Source organism: Epinephelus moara, chromosome 6 (assembly GCF_006386435.1).
Source record: "Epinephelus moara isolate mb chromosome 6, YSFRI_EMoa_1.0, whole genome shotgun sequence".
NCBI classification, from domain to species: domain Eukaryota; kingdom Metazoa; phylum Chordata; class Actinopteri; order Perciformes; family Serranidae; genus Epinephelus; species Epinephelus moara.
Genome location: NC_065511.1, coordinates 6,312,389 through 6,334,439, shown reverse-complemented (window position 1 = coordinate 6,334,439; position 22,051 = coordinate 6,312,389). Strand labels below are relative to the sequence as shown.

Genomic DNA, 22,051 nt, shown 5'->3' with positions numbered 1-22,051 from the left:
GAAATAATGAAGCTGATTTGTGTACTTGTGTTTAAAATTGTTGCTTTTCGGCCATGTTTCACATGTATTTTAGGTGTGTCTTGAATCAGCTCAACTTTACAGCACTTCACAGAAACCCCATCGCCGATTAGTGTTTTGGAGGTGTAACGGCAGAGTGACAAAGACACACCACCGCACAAGTATAAATGCTCACAATGGTGTAGGCCACATGTGTAGGCTATGGTGTAGGGTCTGCATGGAGCTCACACACAAATATAAATCAGCCTTAATTTCACCACATACCGTATACACCAGTGAAATTTCAGGACTAATTGCCAAATGTTTCACTATGTTTCAAAGCTAGTCTCTAACTTGGAGTGCAGTGGGTTTATCAGAGCTTTCTTACTGAGAACAGCTGCCTGCTGAGCTTAAAGACAGGGTTGGGTGTTAATGCTTTGCTCATGTCAAATGAGATGGATGGTGGAGAAGCTTTTGTTCTTTAGGAGGCACAAGAGGTCATGTCATCGGACAGCATCAGACAATGATTGTATGTCTGAAGAGTTGGTCATGAGAAGGTTAAAACACTGTGCATAAAAAATACTTTGCTAATAATAAAATTTGGCTTTCATTTTGAATTGTGACTTTGACTTTGGCTTACTTGAGGTTTCCATGTTTCTTTGGTTTTAAGGCACTTCTGTATTAAAAAGTGCCAAGTCTGGTTTATTTGAGCTGACAGAAACATAACGAGTTTCCCAGTAGCAAATGCTGACACGCATCTACAAGGCAGAAACTGATAATTAAATCAACTCAATTATGACATACATGATGCATACTTCTTTGTGTTCATCACTAGGAGATTATCCTTTAATTTAACAGTCATTGGAACCAGTGTTTTATATCAAAACATTGATTAGTTTTTCTTTCATTTTCTCTATTAACATCTACAGAAATGGAACAACAGTATCTTTTCTGTTTACTGTACAGTCACAGTCCCTGGATGAGACTCTTCTAAATCTCTAGGCTCTAATGTTAGCAACAATCAACTGTATATTGAATGGTTAAGTACTTTGAAGATTTCTTCAGATCCTTTTTTTCCCACATGTATAATGGAAGATGACAAACCGAAACTTTTATATAAGAGACTATTTTATTAATGAAAGGCTGGAGACGTTGGTCAAACAGTGCCGTTCCTTCAGCCTGTGATATGATCTCTTCTGTGCTGTGGGGTTTTTCCCTGATAACTGTTGTAATTGTGTCTCTTCTTACTGAGGGGAAATGTGGTCAGAAATAATACTCTGGTTCCTTTCTTACAGTCTGGAGGAGTGAATGAGTGGAGTATGCGAGGATTAGATGCTTTTGTTCTCCAGTCTACATGGGGTTTTGATGTCTCCGTGTAGCTTCCAAACAACTAAGCCATTTTGTGGTGGTGAGCCGCTGTTTTAAGCTGACTGAAAGTTATAGCTGGTGGTTTGTAGAAAAAGTATCCTTTGGCTTATGCCAGTATTAGATTGTAGTAAAGGCTAAGGTTTCTTTCACTGTGCAAAAGATGCATCCTTCATCAGTCTATGGAAAGCCTACTTGATGTCTGTGCTGGTTTAGTCCAACAATTTATGGCTAATTTATACTGCTGTAAGAAAAAAATAGAATTACCGCCTCGTGGTTGTATGTCTCTACATATCAATCAAGTTCCATTTACAGTTAACATTACAGTTAACATTATCATTATCTTACAGTTCAGTATCTGACCAAATGTCTCCCCTTCAGTTCCTGAGATATGACACTGAATAATGGCCAAGTGTTTCTGCAGAACATTATCATGTCACAGTGAAGTTGACCTTTGACCTTTTGAATATAAAATGTCATTACTTCATCATTTTATCCTATTAGACACATATTAGACATGTGTGAAATTTTATCATAAATAGCATGAAAAAGTCTTGAGTTATAGCCAAAAGCATGTTTTATGAGGTCATAGTAACCTTTAACTCTCAAATTCTCATCAGTTTAGTCTTGAGTCCATGTGGATGTTTGTGCCAAATTTGAGGAAATTCCCTCAAGATATCTTTCTTCAGATATCTTGTTCACAAAAATCAGAAGGACACAAGGTCACAGTGATCTTGAGCTTTGATCACCAAGGTCAAATCAGTTTCTCGTTGAGTCGAAGTGGATGTTATTGTCAAATTTTAAAAAAATCCCTCAAGGTGTTCTTGAGACATCACCCTTAAGATAGATGGTGAATAAGTTTTGGTCTAACAAAATGTCTCTGAGTGACACCCCCCCTCAAAAGTGTCAAACGCCCTACCATAAATCCGGCTTGAGTCTCAAACTTGTGATGTCATTGAGTATAAAATCTGGAGCTTCTCCACAGCCAATGAATGGGAGCCCGATTTTATAGACCCACTGAATGTTTTCTTTTTTTAAACCCAAATGAGCTTTATTCATTTGTAGTGTTCTTAGTTCTGAAACAGAAAATGTACCCATATAAATCCCTCTGGCTTTCACCATTCATTGTCTATGGAGCAGCTCCAGACTTTATACCCTATGACATCACAAATTTGAGTTTTAGCACCCTAACTTTTGGATTTGGGAAAAAGTTGTTCATGTTCACTAATAATTTTGGACTGTCTTAGACCTTAGGAATAACATGTATGAATTTAAAAAATGAGCATAGTTCTCCTTTAAGGTCGAAATGAATATCAATATTTCGGATTTACAAAATCTGATCGCAATATATTGGCCAATAATCATTTTAAAGACATAAACAGAAAACAGTCCAGAATTGTGACTAAGAAACACACTGTTGAGTGGGACATCATGGACCAGACTAAAAAAATCAAAGTACACGTCAAGTGAGTCATTTTAGGTAGTTGCTTATCACCCGGCTGTATGTTCAAGTGTTCATTCCTCTGTTAAGTCTGGTTTTAATTAGTTATCTGATACTTTAAAAAGGGGGCTGATGTCATGATTGACAGCTGTGCCTTGCCAATCAGTGTATTCGCAATCAGTGCCAGTTTTCACAATTGGTCGGACAGGTGTTTGGGCGGGAACTCAACACCACGGATATTGGTACTGCACAGACACTGGCTCCAAATGATGCCACCACTGCAAGATAGCAGCGGCTGTATCTAGGAAAAAAAGCAGGCTGAACTGCGCTTGTGGACATACAGCGTTACAGTGAATAGATATGCAGACAGGGAAAAAAAAGGAGAATGAAAGACTTAACTCAGCGGTACAGGTACTATACTTTAGTGAAGTACAAGTGACTAAGTGACAAATGACTATTTAAATTTTTTTTATGGTGTACATATGTACTCCACGTATTGTAATGTTTTCTACATCATACTTATTTGACAGCTTTCTTTCTATTTTCTTTAAGCTATTTTACTTTTGATACTTTTAAGTGCATTTTGCTGATTATATGTCTCAACTTCTAAGTAGGATTTTCAGTGCAGGGCTTTTACTTGTAATGGAACATTTTTACATTGTGATTGGACTGGGACTGCACTGCAGCAACTGGAATTTAACAGCTGGAAACATTCAACAGTGTCCACCAACTGTTGCTGGTGCTATAACAGACTAACAGACTTAGTATTACTATTTTAAATTCAAGTCAAGTCAAATCCCTGTTGTCACATCATAAATGTGTGTGTGTGTGTGTGTGTGTGTGTGTGTACCAGTGTGTGGAGGGTGTCTCTCGGGTAGGATGAGGTTCTGGAAGTTAATGATGCAGACGGCCTCGGCTCCGAGCCAGCGGTCAGACACCGCCTTGATGTAGTACTGGGAGGGCAACGGCTCAAAGATGGGGATGGTGAATACTACGTGCTGAGGCTCTCCTGTTACCACCTGGAGGGATGAACACACACTCATAAAGATAAAGGACACATCAGTCATGACATAATCTTTGAGGAACACTGTCCTCATGTTAACTGAGGTCCAAGATAAAAAAAACAACAAACCTGTTTCTTCTGCAGGAGGAAGTACTCAGAGTGGTAGATGTGATCATTGATGGGATCCTCCACCCATAACCACCATGGCTCACCCACTGACCCATGGACCTGAATCATTCAACAGATAGGGTTCAAATAAACAACACAAAATAAATAAAAACCACAAAAATACACAAACTCACCAATTTACAACATAACACAATCCAACAGAATAATCCCGTTGTTATATACCATCGTCAAACTCATTAGATAAATTGCTGCAGAGGCTGTAGAGAAATGTTGATTCATAATACAGTACACACCGAGAAAAAAAAACAAAAAAACTGAGGCAGTATGGGTCTATAAGGGATTGTTCTGGGGTTTTTTTAAAGTGGGGTTGTATGGGGTATTTCTCCATAGCCAGTGTAATACATTCAGTACATGTCTGCTGATTCCTTCCACAATTTGGAGAAATGGAAGGAGTGCAGACATGGAAGCTAAGCAATAGCTATGTACTGAAGGGGCGGCAGCAAAATGTATTTTAGCCACCTCAAAAAGTCCCACTTACAAAATTCAATCAATTTAAGTGTATGCTATATGGAGAGTATTTTTACCGCTCCACCTCGCCCTTTCCAACAGGGAAACCATTAACGGCTTCAGTTCTCCATCTATGTTCTTGTCAAAGCCACCAGACTCCATTGACAAAAAACATAATTTAAATTCGCTGAACATGGGAGTTGTTCGTTTACTGCTGCCTCAATCAGTTAGTTAGTTTGTGCTATTGTACAACTTGGTAATTTCAAACTATCCCCTTTTAACACCAGTGTAACAGAATAACACACACAAACTAACTGATCAAAGTAGAGGCACACCAAAAGCTCCTGTCTTCAGACATGTTCAATCACATTTTCTAAATGGAGTCTGGCTTTATGGAGAGCCATATAACATCTTCAGTTCCCCACTGAAAACTGCTGTTTGACGGCAAGGTAAAACAGTGAAAATATTCTAAACTTTGAGTACATTTAAACTACAGAACACTGTGTGCCAAAACAACCAGACACAAGAACAGCTTGTTTCCACAGGCTGTCACCATGATGAACACTTAGCACCTCTCCATAGTGTCAGGAACAATCCCTCTGGAATAACCCTGTAACACCAAGTATCCACTTTACCAGTAAATTATATATTCTTATTGTGTCAGTTAACTCTGCAAACATGTAAATACCTGTCAAACATAACCCAGGTAAACAGGATATGCTGTCATATCCAGCTGCCTTATGGGAGCTGGATATGACAACTATGGAGCAACTTGTTATATTTAGCAGAATCAGAATCAGCTTTGTTAATACGTGTGTACATACAAGGAATTTGACTTTGGTAGACTTTGCTCTCAATGTACCAGTACTGACATAAGTTCTAAAAATTAGACAAGCAAGTGAAACATACAAAAAATAAACAAATATACATCAAATTCACAAAAACATACAAGTCTGTGAGGTAAAAATAGAGCAAAAATGCAAGTGTTGTTTGTCCTGCCACTCTGTGACTGTTAGGAGTTAATCAGAGTGACAGCCTATGGGAAGAAACTTTCTTTGTGATGGGTAGTTTTGGCGAACAGTGCTCTGTAGTGCCTACTGGAGGGGAAGAGCTTAAACAATTTGTGTCCAGGGTGCGAGGGGTCTGCAGAGATGTTCCCTGCCCATTTCCTGACCCTTGACCGGTACAGGTCCTGGATGGAGGGAAGATCAGGCCCAATAATCCTCTCTGCAGACCCGATTGTCCATTGCAGTCTGCTCCTACCCAGTTTGGTGGCAGATCCAAACCAGATGGTGATGGATGTGCAGAGAACAGACTGGATTATGGCGGTGTAGGACGTGATCAGCAGTGCCTGAGGCAGGCTGAGCTTCCTGAGCAGTTGCAGGAAGTACAGCCTCTGCTGGGCATTTTTCGGGAGAGTGTCTATGTGGGAGGTCCACTTCAGGTCCCTAGAGATTGTGGTACCCTGAAACCTGAAGGTGTCCATAGTAGACACTGTGCTGTTGAGGATGGTGAGGCGGAGCAGTGTCGGGGGGTTTCTCCTGAAGTCCACTGTCATCTCCACAGTCTTGAGCGGGTTCAGGTACAGGTGGTTCTGACCGCACCAGAGGCCCAGCTGCTCCACCTCCTGTCTATATGCAGACTCATCACAATCCCTGATTAGGCCGATGACAGTGGTATCGTCCGCAGACTTCAGAAGTTTTCACAGAAGGGTCCCCTGAGGTGCAGTCGTTGGTGTATCATTCTGTATATATTCCAGCAACATTTGCACTCTGCATCTTTCATTATTGTCAGACTAATTAACATACTTCATTGTGTTGTTCTACATTTGTACACTTTTCTACATATATTTGGTGTAGAGTTGTCAAATGTTTGTAGTAGTCAAGTGTTTATGTTTACCTTGTCCAGCTTCATTGTCCTTGTTTTTAGCTGTATGTCTATTCTGCGTATGTACATTTAAAGCAACATAAGACCAGAGTCAGATTCCTTGTATGTGCACACGTTTGGCCAATAAAGCTGATTCTGATTGTGCAATATCAGCGTTCCAAATCCACTGACAATTTAATTGTAATAAATATATCAATCTTAATTAAGGACAATAAACAATACTTGCCGGGTAATGGCAGTATTCATTATAATGTGTCAGTGTGGTGTTTCCTGGGTGCCATCACGGAGGCGGCTCATGTGTCGGTACATGTGTCGTGGCTCTGCAGCCGGATCAGGGCTAAGCCAGCCAGTCTTCCATTACCACTCTCCCATGATTGGAGCATGCGTCGCTAATCAGACATAAACATTCATCTTCATATTCAGCCCTGCTACAATGAGCTTCCTATTCCTCTCAGATTCCATGACAAACTCCGGACTAAGCTTCCCATGATCCCCTCTGGCCTGTTTGCCCACTGAGGTGGGACATGCTGGAGGCATTCTGGCTCTCAAGGACAGATGGAGATTCCATGGCTGTAAGAATAACAAGGTAGGAGGAGCAGCTCTTCTTTTCTCTGTTGTAAAAATGTGACCATGACTACACCGCTTGTGTCAGTAAGTAGTTTTGGTGCGTATGTGGGGGTGTGCTGCTCCAGACAGGAGGAGGAGGAGACAAATGCTAAAATTCAAAGGACTGACTGACCTGCACTTCTCCAGAATGGTTCAGGGTTACATCTGGCCAAGAATGAAATAAGTGATTTACTGAAAATATATATGGTATTAAATTCCTCACACTCTGACTGAAACATTTGCAGCTTATTCCTTCATGGAAGACAGCAGCTGTAGTCAGCTGCTCCACGGTTGATCTGTATATTTAGTATGTTCCAAACAATCATTGCTAAATATGCTACTGGTGGCGGAGCTTTGGAGTGATGTGGAGGCAACAGTGCAACAGTGATGTAGTATATAGCTATGTTGTGTTTTGTGCAGCTGGTCACACCGCAGCAGTGTTTTGCCATGTTTTGTTGTAACTCTGAAAATGTTCTAACTATTCAGCATATTGATACTCAGAAAAAATCTGATTATTTTAAAGTATCAGGTTAAGTGAGGAGTTAGACAACCTGTTTACATGCTCTGTAGAAGCCTGGTTACGGTTACTGTTACACATGTAGCCAGTCAGTAGTCAGACAGACCCCTACCCCTGTCCTATTTTGGAAGCATTGCTGACTTACTGTAAGTGCATTATATAAGGACTTTTACAGCCAAGTAGAAGTTTAGTCTGTCTTCAAATTATTTTGTATATGAAGGTGCATTGTTAGATGTAATAATCTCTCACTTCAACAGGGGCGGAGCCAAATGTTGTAAACATTCAGGGCTAAGCCCAAACCTAGGGGGGTTCGGGTGCATGCTTCCCATCTACAGCAGCTATATGCACTGTTTTAAAACCATCTGAGTTAATAGAATGCCTAAACATCTGTACATTATTTGGCAAAACCATGATAGTTGCCAAGGAAAAAAATCATCCTGTAGAGCCTACACCCTATTTAATATCTACTGGGCCTTTTCCACTGTCACTTTTGGAAGCACTTACAGTTTACATCCATGTCTGTGAAAACACAAATGGCTTACACGCATCTTCCCCCGGGGCAGCACAGAAGATCCATACAATCAGCACAGTTTCAAGGTGGACACTCAAGATTAGTGTCGCCAATTCAGTATCTGACCAACTGTCTCCCGTCCTGAACCTGAGATATGATGTTGAGTAATGACCAGAAAAGTGATTTATGCAGAATATTGTGATGTCACAGTGAAGTTGAACTTAGACCTGTTGGATTTAAAATGTCATCACTTTAATATTTTATTTCATCAAACATTTGTGTATTTTTTTTTTCATAATTAGCTTAGGAATTCTTGAGTTATGGCCATAAACATATTTTGTGAGGTCACAGTGACCATGACCTTCGACCACCAATGTCTAATCAGTTTATTCTTCAGTCCAAGTGAACATTTGTGCCAAATTTAAAGAAAAATATCGCTTTCACAAAAATGAGACAGACAAGGTCACAGTCACCATGACCTTTGGTCATGGTCTGGTCTGGTCTGTTCATCCTTGGTCATGGTCTGTTCATCCTTGAGTCCAAGTTTATATCTGTGCCAAATCTGAAGGAATTCCCTAAATGTATTCTTGAGATAACATGCTCAAGAGAATGGGATGGACACAAGGTCACAGTGACCTTGACATTTGACCACCAAAATCTATTCAGTGAATTGTTTTGTCCAAGTGGACGTCTGTGTCAAATTTGAAGAAAAAAAAAATTCCCTCAAGGCGTTCAAATATAGCATTCATAACAATGAGACAGATGAGGTCACAGCAACCTTGACCTTTGACTACCAAAATGCTGTCAGTTTATCCTTGAGTCCGAGTGGATGTTTTTATCAAATGTGAAGAAATTTCCTCGAGGCATTCCTTAAATATCGAGTTCACAAGAATGATGAGGTCACAGTGACCTTGACCTTTGACCACCTAAAGCTAATCAGATCATTGTTGAATCCAAGTGGATGTTTTTGTTCAATTTAAAGAAATGGACTTACTGCTCTATCACTGTCAGCGGGAGAAGCAGGAAAGCACAACACAGCTCAACATGCTTAACAACTGCAGCACACACGATCAACACATGATCATATCTGCTCAAGCCTGCAGGGCAACATACAGCAGCTCTGCGTCCAAGTAGACCAACTGCTGTTTTTGAGGAATACAGCGACACAACAATGTAAATCCTTATAATATTGTATAATATATTATAATTTGGGCTGTTGGTTATGTGCTTGCAAAAAAATAGGGAATGTATTTTTAGGTGGTGGCAAACACTGGTAGGCTGAGAAATGTGTCTGAAAATGCTACAAAAAATAAGCCAGGCAACTCGAAGACTATGTCATGTACTTTCAATTAAATTTTTCATACTATTTCAAAAGAGAGAGAGAAGCCGACACCAGCAGTATGCTTGTATATTACAGAATATATTAATGCCATCCATATTTACCTGATCGTTCCAGCGAAAGTCAGGCGTGATGATGAGACGAACACGTAAGACGGTGCGTGTGATTGGCTGAATGTTGGCTTCCATTATGATCGATGGGATCTGGTGGACACACTGTTTGACTGATAACCCCACGTTGACATGGTGCAGCATGTGACCTGGGAACAATTCACCTGGCATTAACGTGTTTGGTGTTGTAAATATGAGTAAACATGATGTATTTCATACAGATGACAGTAAATTCCCAAATAAAATCCAATGTTCAAATAACAGCTGCAACGGCTAAATTCAGCCAAATGTTTGGTAATATTAATACCACAACAGAGTGGTTCATTCTCATCACTCTGCTGCTCTCAATTTGTCTTTTTAACAAAATATGTTTTCATTCACTAATGAATTCTAAATACTGTTTTTTTCTGTCACTATTCTCAATGAAAATCAAAACTTCCTGCAGCTGTTTCATATTTAGAGCCGACCGGTGAAAACAGGGATCATACCCTCCTTTTAGTCACTGAAAGGCTTTTAATTTGAAGCATCTGTTAAAGACATGTAGGGGGGTAATTGATGGTACCCTAACACAATAAAAAAGTGACAAAGTAGAACTAACTGGAGCTGATGATCGCAAGCCCCACAGCAGTGTGGTGTATGACTATCAAAATGTAACAATGCTTTATTTTATACAGTTTACGTTTTTTCCTGCAGTAAAGGTAAATAAAGAACCCTGCCACTATTTGACAATCGATGGCATATTTACACCTGACATCTGTGTGCTATGTGCCTGTCTTTAAGTGTAGTTTAGTGTAATTCATACAGTCTGAGTAGATGTACACCAATGAGGCTTGTATTCAGTTGTTTTTACCGATCTCATCCTTCCTCATCTCCTTCAGTTTGTCCACAGTGAGCTTCTTCTCCTCCAGGCGGTTCAGTACAATATGGCTCAGGTTGGGGAACTGGCGGAGAGGGTGGGAGAAGCCCCACAGCCGCTTGTCGATCACCTTACAGAGGGTGAGCAGTCGGTAGGTCATGGCTGGCCAGCGCTTCCTCAGAGCAATCTCAAACAAAGCCCTGACGATCCGAGCAGCATTCTGTGAGCCGAGACAACAGCAGGAGAGGAAAAAAAGCTGAATCAACATCAGTCCCAGAGGCACTTGTATTATTGCCGCATACAGTTTTAATGGTAAACTCTAAAGTTGGAATGAAACGACTGACACACTTTGTACTGAAGTCACTGGCAACAGCTGTATGCTACATCATGCAGTAAACTGGTGATTAATCATGTGTGATCAGAAGGAGGGCTGGCTGGGTTCAGACGTCCAGGTTGGCCACAGCTGTGAGCTGATGGATTGCTCATGTCAGTTCTGGAGGAGAGGTCAGGTGGCAGTGTTGCTTGCTGATAGACTGCTCAAGTCCGGTCAGGCTGTGATAGATTTGGTCAGGTGTTAATGTGATCTGATTGTATGGTGAGGTCTGAGTGCACTCTAGAGGGGGATTATTGAAATCTGTTTGATAGCTTGGTGAGACTGAGAGGTCTGGCTGGCCACAGGAAGGCCTGATGTCTGAGGGGAACAGATGCACCAAAAAAAGATCCTGTTAATCCTTGTTCATACTCTTCTGTTCGATATTACAATACTGTCTCCCACTGCAGTAACTACTACCAGTGTACTACTAAGCACTACTAGCCAACTGTACTACCTATTAGTGGATAAAGTTCTTAATCCTCCAGGTACATAGTGCGAGACCAGCGAAAGCACGTGAACACACGTGAAAGCGGTGCCCATGTCTCACGGTCTCGCACAAGCGTGCACATGTGAGCGTGGTGTACAGAGAGGCAGTCAGAGCTGCAGGCTACAATGAGGCTAAAAACAGAGTTCAAATGACGTTTTCCAAACAACTTTGTATGTCGGGGCTTCAGGACACTTGGATCACTACAGACGAGCAGTATGGAGATATTTTGTGGTTTCAATTATGTGTTTTTGGACGTTTGAATCTGGGGCGCCGTAAGCCTCCATTAGGTGGAGTTATGTTGCTACCTACTCTCCCCTTGGATCTCTGCAAGTGTTGTGAGGACTCTAAAACTAGCTAGCTCCGTTGTGTTTGGTAACATTGTTGAATGTAAACAGAAGTGACGCCCAACTGTGCTTAGCGTGCCTTTAATACTGAATTAAAGCCAAGTCTTTGGACGTTTGACTCTTGGGCGCCGTTAGCCTCCATTAGGTGGAGTTGTGTTGCTACCCCCTCTCCCCTTGGATCACCGGAAGGGATGTGAGGACTCTAAAACTTCACCTGAGCCTCCCTCTGCATATGGGTGAGTAGATAATGGCTGAATTTTCATTTTTGGGTGCACTATCCCTTTAATGGTAAAATCATGTACAGTGTTCTTAATCGTAAAAATTAATGTTAGATCACTTCAGTGTGGTCTCAGTACCTGAAAAGAGAGCATCAAGAGTCTGCTACAGTGAAGCAACCATGCACATTTTAATACTAACACTTCCTCCATTTTACCAGCGTGCTGATTCAGATTTATGATGGTACGTGCTCTACTGTAGTTCGAACACTCATATCCAACTCTACTTTGACTTGTAGATGTAGACCTTACTGCTGGCAGCCTACAGTACATGAATGTGAAAGCCCATACCTTTGTCTGCTCATTAATAAGAAATCTAAATCAGTGCTTCTGAACATCCAACTTTCTCTAAATTTGATCTGCCAAACCACGGAAAGGGGGAAAAAATAAAAGCCAGGTGACATTAAAGCCACTCCACTTTTCTTTTGCAATCTACGAATATGGAATGAAGCAAATTTGTCTAAACACACCTAAAGACAGATGCTCTTCTGCAGCTAATGGGAAAAATTAAAACAAAAAGCAAAACTTGTGCCAAAACACCTTTGAATCGCTTAGGTCAAAGAGATGGGCATTCCCTTTTTTGTAAATGCATGCAAATATTTTGTGAGGTCACAGTGACCTTGAACTTTGACCACTAACATCTAATTAGTCCAAGTAGACATTTTTGCCAAATTTAAAAACAATTGTCTTAAAGTGTTCTTGAGATATTGCATTCATAAGAATGAGACAGAGAGGTCACAGCAACCTTGACCTTTGACTACCGAAATATAATCAGTTTAGTTTGAGTCCAAGTAGATGTTTGTACCAAATGTGCAGCAATTGCCTCAAGGTGTTCTTGAGATATCAAGTTTACAAGAATCGGACAGATTAAGTCACAGTGACCTTGTCCTTTGACCTATGACCACCAAAATCTAATCAGATCATCGTTGAGTCCAAGCAGAAATCTGTGCCAAATTTGGGGAAATTCTGTCAGGCTGTTCTTGGGTTATTGTGTTTAGGAGAATGGGACAGACAGATGAACCGATATCCCAAAAACACAATTTCCCCTGCAGAGGCATAAAAACCAAAGTACACTGAACAATAATATCAATGCAGTACTTCTGTTTTGATCCCATGTTTTAAGATCTCAAACTTCTTTTAAGCACACAAAAGACTTATTTCAGTCAAATTTTGGTTGTAAATTTGTTAAAATCTGAGTCAGTATCCACTTGAGATGTGTGACATATCAAAATACCAATAAATCCAGCATCATTACAACACAGGTGTGCCATAGTCTGGTCAGAATAAGAGGGAACATACAAAAGATAGGCAACAATAACAGTGATCAATTAAAGTCAACACAGTTTAAACAAAAAGAGCTTGGAAATTTAGAGATTTCTGAACTTTTGTTTGGTTCTACAACAAAAAAAAAAACGTTCCTCATAAGTTATCACTTCTGGTTTCAGTTTTGTCACAAAGTTTTAAAATCAGAAACGTCATAAAACGTATGATTACTTGATCAAAAAAATTACTGTCACATTAATAAATACTGGAAATGATTATCACAAGATGCATGACTGAGCCTAATGTTGTGTTTGACAGACACATTAGGAGTATGTTTGTCTCAGTCCAAAATAAACCTGGAAAACTGGCTTTATTACAAAAACCAACATCCAGAGTAGCATCAAAATGAACAATACACATTAATCATTTACTTAATTTCCAACTGCTACTGTATCTTAATTAATAGGGTGGAATGAACTGAAACCCTCCAAATTTATGGTATCTATTTTCTGATATATTGGCTCATCCTGTAGCGTGTATGTATATGTTCCTTTTTTTTCTCACCTGTGCCACATACGACAGGTCTGAGATGAGAGAGAAGCTGTCCACCTCTCCTCGGCTGATGTATGTCTGAAGCAGAACGTTGATCTTGCCGTAGCCATTCTCTACCCCGCCTGTAGCCGGCAGCTCACAGTAGTTACACAGCAACTGTTCCAGCTCCTCCATCTCCTCCTCACGAACCTGCCAAAACACATCACCACCATGATGCACTGACAGTCTCATATTAGAATGGAGTTTTATAATTACAACTTATTTTGGATATGTTAAGATCTCAGTGCCTGACTGAGGCTCCGACAGCCATTGTTGTAGCTTATACATGATGAGCTCTCACCTTTAACTGTTCAAACTCTTCAGCCTTGGACACAATACTGAGGATGTCAGCTTCTGTTCGCTGAGAGTTGAAAAGTTCATTGAAAGTCTTCATAGAAGGAGGGAAAAGGAATATAAGGAGTTAATGCAGTTTTGATCAGGACAAATCAGTAAATCTGACATAGTGATGCACACTGAATATGGTATGGAATCAGATACCTGAGGTGAACACACAAGGTTTCCTTTCTTTGTGAGGCTACAATACTGTAAGATGTTAACTGTGTTTGTGGTCTTGCCATCCGATGTAGAAATGAGTCTACCTCTGTGGTGTCGTATCCGATGTAGAAATGAGTCTACCTCTATGGTGTCGTATCTGATGTAGAAGTGAGTCTACCTCTATGGTGTCGTATCTGATGTAGAAGTGAGTCTACCTCTATGGTGTCGTATCTGATGTAGAAGTGAGTCTACCTCTATGGTGTCGTATCTGATGTAGAAGTGAGTCTACCTCTATGGTGTTGTATCTGATGTAGAAGTGGCTGGCAGTCCTGCCCAAGTCAGTGGAAGCAAAGTAGCCGGTGCGCTCCTCAAAGCGGATCATTCTGGCCTTATCTAGCTTTCTGCCTGCCTCCACCACAAGCTCCTTCCTGTACAGCTCCAAGGAGGGATCCATCTGAAAAAAAAAAATAAAATGTAATTTTGAATCCACCAATTACATTCTAGTATATGAGAGTGTACATTCTGTACATTCTTTGACATGTTGTGGTGTGTCTTTTCTTTCTAAAACTGTCCTTGTTCTTGCTTTTAAAATAATGATTTTAAAAATTAACTCAATTAACTCAAATTCATTTTCTTAATGTTCTAGCTATCCACAACCTTCTATATGACCGCATACAGATACAACTGTATATCTTCTAGCAGAGAAAAACTTAAGATTATCAGAACTCTGGAAGTATTTGACACAAGTGGATCAATCAGTCACAATCAAGTTTAGTTTTGATGCTGGATTGAAATTAGATATTCACCACTTATCACTTTTTACTGCTACCTTTATCATTTTTACTGTCATCATAGTCCATAAAAACCCAACAACAACAAAAACAACAACTCAGAGGACCCTCCTGCTCTGCTATAATATTAAAAAGACAGACAAACAGAATGAAATAGATCACAGTCTTATGACCAACCTGATAAGCCTTGTGGTTGATGCCGTATGCCAGTGGGTTGGCCCTCATGCGAACATAGAGGTAAGTGTAATTGAGCCACTTCACTGCCTCCTCCACGGTGGTGACTGTCCCCAGAGCAATCTGAATCCAGGAGAGAGACGAGAGAAAGACTTGTCACACACAGGCAATAACATCGGTGGTCTCTGTCGCCATCTAGTGGACACTCCTGGACACTGCACTCTCAACACAAATAGCCCAGTTCTGTTTCCACCTGCACTTTCTCGCAACACTGTCAGTTTTGTCAGTGCTATAATATGCTTTGCACAGTCAAGACCTTCTCAGTTCAAAGAGCCATAAAACTGAACACAAAGGAAACAGATGTGTGAAGATTTAGTTGAGAACAATTTGCCCTCCTTTCCAACCCAGCTGAGGAAGTGAATCAGGCATGCAAACTGCATCAATGCCCTTCATCATGAAGCACTTCACAGGAATAACTACATCACCTGTTTTTTCTTTTCTTTTGATTTCTTGCCTTTTGTGTTTTTATTTATTGTCACTCACTCTTTATTTTCTGGGGTAAACTGGTTTCCTGGTTATTGTTGATTTGCATGACATGTAGTCTCTATATACAGAGTCTACAGCCATCTGCTGGAAGTCAGACGCCGAATACAGCCGATGGGTTCCGAGAATGCATGACATGCTCTGTAAAAAGAGGACTCATTGATGTCTCATACGAGCTGATGCATCGGCAGGTTTCAGTCCTTTAGTAGAAATGAAACCACCATAAATGATCAAGACATAGGTCTCCTATTTTTTTCTTACCAAATGAGGGCCACTTTTTTTGTTTAATCTTAATTTTTTTTTTGAGAGAAAAAAACACGTTACAGTTCTCATAAACTTATAATCAACACGGTTTCTACAAATCTCCCATTCCAAAATTCCATACTCTTCAAGACTCAAGTTTCCTGACTTGGTAGATCTTTTTAGAACATATTTGACAATTGATTACAAGTAGCTAGCTTTTTATTGTGTCAATAAAATCCAACTGGTATCATATGTTACATTCTGACTATGTACTGGATGCCATAATGTTGCCACATAGCTGTCCGAAGATTGTAGCCAGGTCCAAAGAGGAGGTGAACTAATTTTTAAACTCACTTCCTAAAACCCATTTTTATAGACTTGCTTTTATGTGATCTCGTCTTTCAATTGATTTTTAAATAGATTTTTATTTTTATTTCCTTTTTATTTTGTTGTTTTATTGCTTCTTTTGTTTTAGGTCTTTTTACTTGTGCTTCCTTATATTGACATTTTGCGCCTGGCATTTTGCATTTCTTTGTCATTTTGTTTTAAGTTTACCCTCACTCTACCTTAGTTTTGTATTGCTTTTTTGGTAGGACTGTTTAGCTTTCTGTTGCTCTGAGTATCCTGTTTCTGCTTTTGCTTTGCTTGTCAAAGCGTTTTGTAAACTCTGTTCTTAAAGGTGCTATATAAATAAAGTTGTTGTTGTTTTATTATTATGATACTATCCAGGGCTTCCTATACTCATATTTTTCCCCATAACATATTGAATAAATAACATTATATTGTGGTTCACATCATGTTTGTTTTTTTATCTCTTTTATAAATAAGAACAGAACATTAGTCAAAAAAGTTAAATCATTTCATTTTCTTGGCATCTGCAAAGCCTTATTCATTCACTGTGTTTATGGAAACAACAATGTACACACCCATAAAAGTTTCCTTATGCAGAATAGATGGTCTGTTTACTTTGCTGACAACAACAGTGCTCATAAACTCATAAATGTTCAGACAGGCTTTGGTTATTTGTGATACTATGCCATTTAGAGATATGGCCACATTTTCTATCAGACTAATTTGCTCACAGATATCTGGATTTGGAGCAGTTATAAGTCACTTTGGGCAGAGCTCTTTCGCAGGCTGTGATGTAAAGCCGGAGAGCTACTCTGTGTAAGAGAGCATTCAGTCGCACGGCATACTTCTTCTTTTGCTTATGACATCAAGCTCGCTCTGGCCTGCACTCCTCCACAGTGGTAAACACAGAACCGCTGTTTTTAGAAATTTTAGAGTATTATATTTTGGAAAGCGGAATAAGAGCAATAGTCTGAAAACAAAACAATTTCTTCATGCTCTCTTTCCTTTTTCCCATACTTTTCCATAGTGCTTAGTAACTCTGCATTAATACATCATATGGTGAAGTGTTGAAAAAAGGAGATACTTATTCAACAGTAATAAATGAACAACACACACAGGCTATCATAAAGACGTTTCCCCCAACATCATTCATTCAAACCCCCTACTCTCCACAACTGCCTTTATTTATGAAAAAAAAAAAAAAAAAAAAAAGGAAACAGAAAGTGATGTTGCATCTACACTGAAAGAAAAAGAAAACATTATTATCAGTTCTGTCCAAACGGTGCTTATATAGACTGACCTCAGCGTTGAGGTTGTCGGCCAGGCTGCTCAGGAACTGACTCTCGATGGGGTTCTGCTGGGTGAGCAGGGTCAGGTAGTGGCTCAGTTTCTCATGGGTGGTGATGATGGTGCCCTCACCGTACTTGTCGAACTGGGGACGACCTGCACGCCCGAAAATCTGCATGACGTCCAGGATGCCCAGATCAACCAGGGTGCCACACTTGGCATCATAGATTTGAGTTCCCTGTTAGTGACACAAGACAGAAGGGGCGTCAGAGGCTACGAAACTTATGTAAGGAAATGAATTTCCGTGAATATCTTATTAAACAAGTAAAAAGTTGCTCATTTAGAATGTGAAAGGAATTTAGAATGACCAAATGACTGTCACTATTTCACATGCAGTGCAATAACAAGAGGAGAGCTTTTTAAATACTTTACTTTTTAAATTAAGTAATTGATTCTACCAACAAGTATTGTGTGTGTATCCAAAGCCTAATATATCTTATTCCTCTGTGCCATTGAGCTCCATTGTTGTCTAAAAACTATTAAAAACACAGGTTCAAGCACCTTCTCAAAGGGACAGTACACCCCAAAATATATCAAAATGCTCAGTAGTGCAAAGGTGGGCTAGCAGCAGATGTGTGCTTCCTTCTGTGTGGTGATATGCTTGGTGGGTGGAGTTTGGTAGAAAGAAAATAGTTCCTACACTTGGCAATTTACACCAAAATATCTTGATTGATAAATAACACTAGAGGTAAAAGGAAAAATATGTACTTTTGATTTTGGGGTGAACTGTTGCTTTAAACATAAAACTCAAGGACTTTCCAAGCTCAATTCCCTCAAATTTAAGGACCCAAGACAGCATAGTATGAGACTTTTTTTGTGTGAAATTTTGTCATAATTAATGTATGAATTCTAGAGTTATGGCCAAAAACATGTTTTGTGAGATCTCAGTGACCTTTGACCACCAAATTCTAATCAGCTCATTCTTGAGTCCAAGTGGACGTTTATGCCAAAATTGTGGAAATTCCCTCAGGGTCTTCTTGATATATAATGTTAACAAGCATTAGACAGACACAAGGTCACAGCAACCTTTTCCACTGACCACAAAAATCAGTTCATAATCAGTTCATCATTGAGTCCAAGTGACATTTGGCCAAATTTGAATAAACTTCCTCAAGGTGTTCTTAAGACATCATATTCACATGAATGAGACAGATGAGGTCACAGTGACCCTGACCTTTGACATATCATACCAAAATCTAATCAGTTCATAACTGAGTTCAAGTGGATGTTTGTGCCAAATTTGAAGAAATTCCCTCAAAGTGTTCCTGAGATATTGGGTTTACGAGAACAGTATAGACATATGAATGTATGGAGGGACTCAACAACAGTCCCTCTGTCTGCTTACTGCCAGCAGCTGTCTGCCACACACGCACACACGAACACGCACACACACGCACACACACGCACACACACGCACACACACACACACACACACACACACACACACACACACACACACACACACACACACAGACACACAGAAACACAGATAGCCAGACAGCCAGTAAATATAATGCCTCTGGCCATGGATATCACTGGTGCGGAGGCATAATAATATTTTTAAAAATATGTATTTTTGATTTGGGGTGACTTGTCTCTCTCTCAGTGACCAGCTGTTCTAATAAAATGAGTGAGCCAAAATTAAACAATATATTTGTGTTGTTTATAAAGATTTACATCTTTAGTAGAAAGCAATGAAATTGGAGTTGAAAACCTGTAAAACTTAAGGAGCAACTTTGAGGTTGTTGAATATTCAACTTAGATTTTGCCTCACTGGTGTATATTACCACAACAAACTTGCAATAAATTAAATAAGCACAAAGTAATTGGAGCCTTTGGGGTGGCTAAAAGTCTGAGACCTCAGGGCAGGTATTTTTTTGCCTGGCTGGTTCCAGGTTTGCTTAGAGAAAATACAAATAAGAAAGAGACAGCAAGAGACAAACCAAGACAGAGCAAGACAAAAGTAAAACAAAGAAAGTGAAATAGTAAAACCTTGATGATAACTGCGTGGGCCGGCAGGTTCACTCCCCACGCCAGGGTGGCAGTGCAGACCAGCACCTTGAGGTGGCCTTTGGAGAACATGCTCTCCATCAGGCTGCGGTCAGAGCGCAGCATGCCAGCATGGTGGATCCCAAAGCCTTCTGGGAACATCTCTTTCATCTGCTTGTTTCTGGAGCGCTGGATCTGAAAGAGGTGGTGAGAGAGGTCAGTTTAACAAGAGGAAAGAAAGGTGAGGGAAAGCAACAAGCACTGGGTTTTTGGGTGTCTAAGGTTGAAAATAGTCACAGACCCAACTTCCAGAGAACACTGAAAAAAACTGACATGAGTCATTATTATTATTCTGCTGTAATTCTTCCCAGCATACCACACGTACTCTAGTTCAAGAACATGACAATGTGCAACTGATGCAGTTGTTAAAACTGAACATGCTCCGCTTCACAAAGGCATTACCTCGGTATTAAAGTTAACTGCAATAAAATGCATAGGTGCTGACTTCCTGTAAATTCAAAGACCATCTGCAGCTCAGAGACCACACACACACACACACACACATACACACACAGAGTCAGATAGAGATGTGCGTTGGTGACTGACAGTAGGGCTGTGACCTGGCCAAGCTTGAGGGGAGTCCTCATCACAGGACTTTATCTGTCTCTCTGGGCATCTAAATAGAGGTCAGCGCCCGGCACTCCTCTGCACTGCAAAGAGAAAGCCCATTACTGGCAGCAGCTGTCTGCCTCTCACACACACACAGACACACAGACACAGACACAGACACACACACACACACACAGTCCGGTATTCTAGGGTCTGACTGAAAATCAGGTAAAATTCCACAGAAGTAAAGCTTTTCTTCCATAATGTGAAAACAATAAGTTGGTCTATTTAATGTAAAAAAAACAACAACAACAACAACAACAACAACAACAACAACAAAAAACATATACTTTAGTTTTAGCCTTTTTTTGGAAAATATTCCTACTGAACAAGTTGCTGTTGTTACTTCAGCGTCAGTGTCAGTTAGCAGTACATTTTAATGGAGACAAAACAGAAACATTGTTGCTGGGCATTTGTCAATTTTATGTTGCAGATACTAATAGCCAAATAACTACTGTATACCTGAGCAATGACACATTTTTAAAAAGCCATTGGCCATCCTAATGTTTAAATTAGTGGTTTGTCCGAGGGTGGAATTTTCAAGGCAAATATAACTGCTTTAGTTTGGTGCACAAAAAAGGCCGACAGCTGATTAATCAGCCACTGGAAACTATATCTGGTACCTGTGTTTGAAATATGGAGCTCAGCGCAAGTTCAATCAGGAAGACTTTCTTCGTGCTCATCCATTCACAATTCTCTCCATCCCACTCCCACTGCTTCCTCTCATCAGCTAGTGTTCACTCTTCTAGTTATCCAATCAAACTTTGCGACAATCTCTCAGCCAATCAGGATGCTACTGCAAAATTTTAAATCTGCTCTCTTTTCTGCTGCTGTCAGCCGTCATTTCAGGCAGAATCTCTGCACCCTCCTCTACCTCGATCACCTCAAGCCATCATATCCAGAGTCCAGGACAAGCTCAACAAAGGCTCATTCCTCTGCTCAGCCAGATCATCAGCTATTCTTCATCTTCACATCTTCATCTCATCTTCACCACTTCTACCACCAGCAGCAGCTAGACCCAAGGGGGGTTCCCTATTTGACTATGGATTAATCACCCTCCTAAAATCACACAATCTCTATGGGGTCTAATCACCAAAGACTTTCTACATTTTTCAGTCTTCTGTGTGTTAATAAATATTCTTTTTCCTATAAAAACCGAGTCTCTCCTGGTTGAAATGTATTCAGTGACTTTAAAGTATTTTGTGATTGGCATTTAACAGGGCTTAAAAAATGTCATGTTATTTGTAACAACAAACTTACTGCAATATGAGTGGAGCAAGAGTGGAGTAATTTTTGTTTTTATTTTATTTTTGAATATACTCAAAAATACGTTTTCCATTAATCACAAAACATAACAAACAAGACAAGGTCAAAACCTAGTAGATAGCAGATATAATAACAATAGTTTAAAGCACTAAAAAGCCAACAGCTTATAATTCAGCTGATGAGAAATTTTTGTTACTTCTATTTGAAATACATACTTCAGTTACTTTCGAGTATTTTGTAATTGCTATTTAACAGGGCTAGGTCAAAAGCCATGAACTAGGTCAAAACCTACATATGGCTTGACTGTATATGAGACGCTAGAGGACTTTTAATTTGAAATAAGGATACAAGTACTGGCAGCATTCAGCGGAATGATGGTGTAACTTCATCAATCAGTCATTTGGCCAATCTATAGTCTCGCCACCAGACAATCAGAGATCTCCGCCTTCTGATAGTCTGGGGACACTCCTTTCTAAAGTGTGTTTAACACACCGGCGAAAACAGCCGGCAACAAAGCAACGCCTCTTGCATTTTTGAAAAGGACACGCCTTCTCGGAAATGTGCGCTCCCCCTTTTCTCGTC

General features: G+C 40.0%; 1 protein-coding gene across 1 annotated transcript in view; it reads right to left on the bottom strand.

Moving 5' to 3' along the window:
- The window catches only part of ascc3 (activating signal cointegrator 1 complex subunit 3), a 252,720-nt gene that overhangs the window by 68,297 nt on the left and 162,372 nt on the right, over positions 1-22,051 (bottom strand). The window contains exons 15-24 of the mRNA XM_050047693.1: positions 19,538-19,729; positions 17,499-17,723; positions 15,065-15,184; positions 14,386-14,550; positions 13,903-13,989; positions 13,575-13,751; positions 10,263-10,488; positions 9,407-9,561; positions 3,936-4,034; positions 3,654-3,822 (exon numbers count right to left, since the gene is read on the bottom strand). Coding sequence (XP_049903650.1) covers positions 3,654-3,822; positions 3,936-4,034; positions 9,407-9,561; positions 10,263-10,488; positions 13,575-13,751; positions 13,903-13,989; positions 14,386-14,550; positions 15,065-15,184; positions 17,499-17,723; positions 19,538-19,729 — 1,615 coding nt within the window. The remainder of the gene's footprint in view (positions 1-3,653; positions 3,823-3,935; positions 4,035-9,406; positions 9,562-10,262; positions 10,489-13,574; positions 13,752-13,902; positions 13,990-14,385; positions 14,551-15,064; positions 15,185-17,498; positions 17,724-19,537; positions 19,730-22,051) is intronic.